Genomic DNA, 6,793 nt, shown 5'->3' on the forward strand with positions numbered 1-6,793 from the left:
CCTCCTTACCCCTCAATAATTAGCTAAAGGAATCTAGGCGAGCTAGATGAAGTTTTTCAAGAATTTTAAACAATCCCTCCAATGAGATCACATTGAAATGTACTCCTCTCTGAAGCCCTTCTTGGTAGGCATGTTGGCACCAAACAGTGCATTCAACCAAGCTGGGGCAGTACACTTTATCTCTTATGCAGCCTTGGGTCACTTAGTAATGTGATCTGGGACAAGCTTTCTATTCTCTTTGTACCTCAGTTTCCTCACTTAAAAACTACACATAGGCCTGGCGCAGTGTTTCACGCCTGTGATCCCAGCACTTTGGGAGGCCAAGGGAGGCGGATCACCTGAGGTCAGGAGTTCGCGACCAGCCTGACCAACATGGTGAAACCCCGTCTCTACTAAAAATACAAAATTAGCTAGGTGTGGTGGCACAGGCCTGTAATCCCAGCTACTCGAGGGGCTGAGGCAGGAGAATCGCTTGAACCCGGGAGGCAGAGGTTGTGGTGAGCCGAGATCGCGCTGTTGCACTCCAGCCTGGGCAACAAGAGTGAAACTCCGTCTCAAAAAAACAAACAAACAAACAAAAAACCACAAAAACCCTACACATAATACGCTGTAGTGAAGATTAAATCAATTAGCACAAATGCTTCAAATAGTGCCTGGTATACAGTAAGCGCTAAATAAATGTAGTTTAAAATATTACCACCAAAATCTGCTTATGCACTTATCATCCTACACAAGACTGGAAGCATCTTTACATTTGGCAGTCTCCGGCGTCACTCTTTTGTTGCCTCGCCCCTAAATTCGGTGTAATGTTTGGCATGTAATGGATAGTAACCCTTCATTGGGAGGCATTAAGGTTTGTATACATGCTATCACATACAACTGTCAACTGGGCTTTGTGAAGAAGCAAGGAACAGACTTCTACACAGTACTTTAGAGATTTCTGTACCCTACAGAATTGTAACTCGGGTCTCAAGACTCCAAACGAGCGCGCTTTACACTATGTGCCGTCTCCTATAAAAACAGGAGCTACAGGATCGGCCGGGGAAAGAAACTGGAATCGGAACCGAGAACTGTGATCCCCAGGATCTCGTTTCCTGACATGGGTCCTAGGTCTTGAACATCCATCCATCCTTCACTCACTCATTCATTCATTCATTCCGCCATTTTCCTAGGCATCTCCTCTGTGCTGGGCACTGTGCTGGGCCTTGGGGTCTGCAGTGCTGAGGCTGCAGGTTGGGCGGGCCGAGCCGCCAGGAGTGTCCCAGGTCCGGGCTGCACGCGTAGGCAGCACGCGTAGGCAGCAACTCGGATAGGATCGAGGTCGGGGCTGACGTCCCAAATAACCCTCCAGCCCGCCGCCCCAGCCGTGGCTCGCCGGGGTCCCTCTTTTCCCTTCCCTGGGTCCCAACCCGCTCACTGTGAGATCCAGGGACTCCCCGCGGAGCGGCGCGGGCGCTCCCGGAGGTTCACTGGAGCCAGGACACCTGCCTTAACTTCTGAAGCCGGAAGAGTGGTGGCGCGGCCGGTAGTGCGTCAGCAGCGGGCTCGCGCATCCATTCTCTGAGTCTCTTTTTTTTTCTTTGTACAAATATACATGGTATTTTTATTTTTTCCCTTTTTTCTTTTTTCTTTTTTTTGCACTGAGTTTCAGCAGAGATTAAACATTTTATATAAATGACTCTTAAAGCTTTACACCCTGGGACCAGTGTACCTTCTCGTGCAGAATACATTTAGATATAAAAAGACGTTATTAATACATTGCACAGTTTTCAAAATTTAAACACAAAACCGAACGCTGCTCTGCGGCAGCCGCCGCCGGTTGCTGCTACATGAACGGTCCCAGCCGAGGCCCAGCGCCCTTCCAACGTCCGCTGCCGCGGCAGGTTCCCTCGGGGCTCTTTGGGCTCTAAATTCGCTCACCGCAGCCTCTTGCGCGGGGTCTGCTCCACCAAACCCACTCCAGGGGCGGCGCTGGGAGAGGGACACGGCGCGGGGACATCGCCCGACGACTTCTCAGGCGCTGATCTCTTGCGCTTGGCGAAGAAATCGGAGATCAGAGGCCCGGACAGCTTCTTGATCGCCGCGCCGTTGGCGCTGGCGGCCGCGGTGCCGGCCGCGGGACGTCCCGAAATCCCCGAGTGCAGCTGGTCAGCGAGAGGCTCCTGGCGGCGCTGCCCCTGGTTCGCGCCCTGCTCCGCGTTCTCTTGAGGCGCCGCGTCCTGGGCCGGGGCCGGGGCCCCATTCTCTGATTCGCTAGGAAGCGGGATGAACATCTCTATGGGACCCTAGAAGAAGGCGTTCCCTCCAAGCCCAGCCTGTAACTCCAGCCTTGTTTTCCGTCAAGCCTAGTCGCTTTACTGATATCCCATTGACAACTCTCTTGCCCTGAAACACAGTGGCTACTTCAACCCTCAGGAAAATTGTATAGGGAGACGTTGGGATGGAAAGGATGCTAGGTAGGAGCCGGAATGGGCCATCTCAACAAGAAACTAGTATATTCTATCTGCTTAAAATAGTCTCTATTAAGAACCTTGAGTGATGCGCTGTTATGTTAGAATAAAGGACAAACTCCCAATCTAGGCCCACACAAACTGACCTCAATATCAACGTCTCTTATTTGCCTACCATATACATTCTGCTCTAACGTTACTGAATTCCCATTGGCTCCCTGAAATCCCTTGCCTGTTCCTGACTCTAGATCTTTTCCCCAGGATTTTCCCTTTGGAATACTCTCCCTTCCCTCTATCTGCTCTCCCTAACCTCAGCTATCCAATTTATCCTGGTTCTTCAAATCCCAATGCCAATTCTCACTTGACCACCTAGACGATTGCCCTTATGGGTCTTTACAGTCGCATATCACTATTAGTTATTCTAGCTCTAGCTAGCCTTCTATTCAGTGCCCCACTAAATGCATACACTTGTACTTCTTTCATAGATATTGTTAGGAAGATACACACAAGTAGCATCCCACCCAAGGACAACTGTGAAAGACCCAATCAGTTCATCTTTATACAACTCTACTCAGCTATATGGAGCTATTACTTACCATTATATCTCAGTGTTTAGCTCAATGATTGGCAGAGAAGGTATTCAATAAATATTTGTTGAAATCATTAATCAGAAACAGGTGAAATTTAGATTGTTTGCATTTTTGATAAACTGAAAAATGAGGATGCCATAGATTAAATCCAGAAAGCAAGCTCTCTGCACATCTGAAAGGAAGTACCACCTAGCTGGCATATTCCCATTTCTTCGGCTCACTCTATCCAGTTGTTATCTCCCTTGGTAGAATGTAAGCTGTTTGAAGGCAGGGGCCTTTTCTGTTTTGTTCATACTGTATCTCTAGCACCTAGAGCACTGGCTGACATACTAGGCATTCAATCAATATTTAATGAATGACTTGGTCACCATCAACTTCCAACAAGTTACAGGAAATAGTTATTCCATATAGATGTATATTGCTTGTTTGAGAGCTAAAACTGCTGGAAAATTATCTTTCTTCCCCTACATTACCTAAAATATATACTCCAGAGATGAGTGTTGCTTCCCTGTAAGAAATAGAAACTCCTTCTAAATCATATTTACCTTACCGGCCAAAAGAGATTATATGAAGGTATTTTCCATTGGGGGGGGGGAGTTTGGGGAGAGGGGAGGGGAAACGGGTGAAGAGGGGAGGCGGCAGGGAAGGTGATGGGGCCTGGTGGGGGCATCTGGTGCAGCTGGGATCCCCAGGCTCCGTCCAGAGGAAGCGAGGCTGCGATCGCTGGGCAGTCGGCGGGGACAGGATGCACCGGAGGGTGGGCGGACTCGCCCTTTCCTGCCTGGCCACAGGTGTCCTGGATGAGGCCGCCCCACACGCCCCCAGCGATTTTATAATCAATGGATAAAGCGGGAAAAATGTGGAGTAACTTCAAATACAAGTGTTAGAATGTCTTCCATCATGAGGGAGGAAGCCGTAGTGAAAATGTTGACATGAACTCCGACAGATGTCTGTCTGTCAAAGAGAAAAACATCAGTATAGGAGACTCACTCAACTCTTCAGCAACAAAGCAATCCCTTAAGAGAAAATGTTGCCTTACAACTGGGATTAAGCACTTCAAAGAATTCTTTGCCGGGCATGGTGGCTCATGCCTGTAATCCCAGCACTTTGGGAGGCCAAGGCGGGCGGATCACGAGGTCAGGAGATTGAGATTATCCTGGCTAACACAGTGAAATCCCGTCTGTACTAAAACTACAAAAAAAAAAAAAAAAAAAAAAAAAAAAATTGCCAGGCGTGGCGGCGAGTGCCTGTAGCCCCAGCTACTCGGGAGGCTGAGGCAGGAGAATGGCATGAACCCGGGAGGCGGAGCTTGCAGTGAGCTGAGACTGCGCCACCGCACTGCAACCTGGGCGACAGAACGAGACTCCATCTCAAAACCATCTCAAAAAGAAAATTGTATAATATAAACACAAGTTAGAGTTCTCTGGTTAGACATGAGAACCAGTCAAGGCAAAATAAACTCTCCTGTACCCAAAGGGTGTTAACTAGGTCCGCTTCATGTGCTCAGATCAGTAGTACACCTACGCCAAACAACACGTAGCAGTGTTAGGCGCTTTATCATACAGTATGTAAGGCTTAGTGATTAGTATCTGTCAGATGCAACCTGCTGTTATTTATCCCCAAAATAAATATGGCGCCTATTGGAACAACAGAGGATAGAGCTACAGGCTGTTACAGTAAGACTAACAAAAACATTTTGAGATTTCTCTAACAGTTTGGTTTTTAATGGTGTAATATTTGAGTGAGGGCCAACTCCTGGGGCATTTGTTATGAAGAATTCCTACTTCTTACTGAAGAACAAATTTATTAATATGGATGAGTATTTTCAATAGTGTGACTAATGTTTGAAATTATTTTTCTAAAAGTTTTTCCTATATCTTTCAAAAGTAGTGATATTTGTAGTCACTATAAATCAAACTTTGAAAGGTCAAAAAAGATAAATAGTAAAAGACTGCCTTCATTTTAGAAAAAAAAAAAAAAAAACAGTTTCTGGCCACAAGGGCATAGGGCAGGTTCCATTAGATGTTGATGTAGTTTATAATCGAGACGCCTTTTCCTTCCTGAAAAGGTACTGTTAACGTAAACCAGATTTCCTAAATAGTCATTCTTAAAATTTCCAGACTTACAGAAGCTCGTAGTAGAATTTTACTTGGAAGACCCCAGGTTTTTTTCTTTTTTAAAATGAGTGCTTTAACTTAAAACAGGCATTTGAAACATCTGCTGCAATGTAGTCTTGGGTGTGATTTTTTTAAGTTGATGTGCAGTCTAATTGTTTCATAATAGTTGGATCTTTTCCTATGTCCAGGATGATTTTGTGAACCATGAAGTACATGAGACTAGAAGATGCCCAAACAAGTCAGATAATAATAGCTACAGTGGTTGCTGATGTTGAGATTATTGTTGAACTGTAATTAATAATTTGGATGGCAGTATTTATCTCTTTTTTGTACACACCCATAGCTGAATTGCTTATGTATAATTTATAGAATTTCAGTGCAGTTAATTCTTAATGGAAAATCAGAAACCTAAATTGCAGATTTAAAAAGTACTGTACAACCATTATATCTGTAAATACCTTAGCACTTTTTTGTCACTTAGAATAATATGTACTACTATGTGAGTGAGCTCTTTTGGAAGTTATATCAAGTTCTAGTGTTTGTTTCTTAGTAACTGAACTGAATTTCCAGTTCTGTCCTAGACATTTTGCACTAAAGTAGCCAAATATATTCTTGTGCCTTTTTGTTATGGTGCTCCATACCACTGGTGAGCGCTCCATAGTTTCCTTACCTGCTGCTACAGAATGTTATTTTACATCCCTATGGCTATCACCAAGGCTACAAAAAAGAAAAGCTGTATTTGTATGCAAAAGCTATATTGTGTTGCATACAAATATAGCACACGTTTGCATTTGCTTATCCATTTCTCCCTTTCTTTCTAACATTCCATCACCATCTTACAGACAAGGGTAACAGGCTTATAGAGTTTGACTCAACCAGTGTTACATAGTTTGTACATTACAGAATCAGGTCAGAAATCTAGAACTTTGAATTTCAAGCCTAGTGAAGGCTACAGCAGACAATGTTCTTTCCTTTTCATCATTTCAGTTGTCCTTGTCTAAATTTTCTCCTTTTTCCCCACACCATCTCTAAGGGAGTCAGAACTACATCCACGAATTTTAGATCCACTGGCCACCAGTTTAACAAGGATAATCATGGCAAGTACTGCAAGTAGCCCTTAAAATATCTATTCTCCTCATCCTCCTTACTAACCAAACTGAATTTTGTTCAGAGTGGTACTTTGCCCAGATTTCTCAAGTTCTTTCTCAGCTAAAGCTGGCCACATGATACATCTCTAGCCTAGAATATGTAAATGGAGGGCCAGGCACAGTGGCTCAGGCCTGTAATCCCAGCACTTTGGGAGGCCGAGGCAGACAGAACACCTGAGGTCAGGAGTTCAAGACCAGCCTGGCCAATGTGGCAAACCCTCATCTCCACTAAAAGTGTAAAAATCAGCTGGGCGTGGTGGTGGGCACCTGTAGTCCCAGTTACTCGGGAGGCTGAGGCAGGAGAATTGCTTGAACCTGGGAGGCGGAGGTTGCAGTGAGCAGAGAAAGCACCAGTGCACTCCAGGTTGGGTGACAGAGCAAGACTCCATCTCAAAAAGAAAGAGAAAGAAAGAAAGAAAGAAAGAAAGAAAGAAAGAAAGAAAGAAAGAAAGAAAGAAAGAAAGAAAGAAAGAAAGAAAGAGAGGAAA

At 45.0% G+C, this 6,793-nt stretch overlaps 2 protein-coding genes across 4 annotated transcripts in view; both read right to left on the reverse strand.

Annotated features, from left to right (window-relative positions):
• Positions 1 to 1,513, reverse strand: part of ZNF502 (zinc finger protein 502) — a 12,868-nt gene extending 11,355 nt beyond the window's left edge. For 2 of the 3 annotated variants that reach the window (XM_017876294.1, XM_017876293.1), the window contains exon 1: positions 1,418 to 1,513. The gene's annotated coding sequence lies outside the window, so the exon portion shown is untranslated. The other variant, XM_017876296.1, reaches the window with a different exon arrangement.
• Positions 1,514 to 1,579: 66 nt separating this feature from the next.
• LOC108532314 (cyclin-dependent kinase inhibitor 1C-like) lies at positions 1,580 to 2,370 on the reverse strand. The gene has a single exon (XM_017876297.1). The coding sequence runs from the start codon at positions 2,271 to 2,273 to the stop codon at positions 1,917 to 1,919; it is 357 nt and encodes a 118-aa protein (XP_017731786.1). The 5' UTR covers positions 2,274 to 2,370; the 3' UTR covers positions 1,580 to 1,916.
• Positions 2,371 to 6,793: the final 4,423 nt, after the last annotated feature.

The sequence above is a fragment of the Rhinopithecus bieti genome, unplaced genomic scaffold (assembly GCF_001698545.2).
Source record: "Rhinopithecus bieti isolate Rb0 unplaced genomic scaffold, ASM169854v2 scaffold_9581, whole genome shotgun sequence".
Lineage (NCBI taxonomy): Eukaryota > Metazoa > Chordata > Mammalia > Primates > Cercopithecidae > Rhinopithecus > Rhinopithecus bieti.

Coding starts and splice junctions, on each gene's coding strand:
- LOC108532314 (XM_017876297.1), bottom strand. CDS start 2,273: ATGTTCATCCCGCTTCCTAGCGAATCAGAGAATGGGGCCCCGGCCCCG.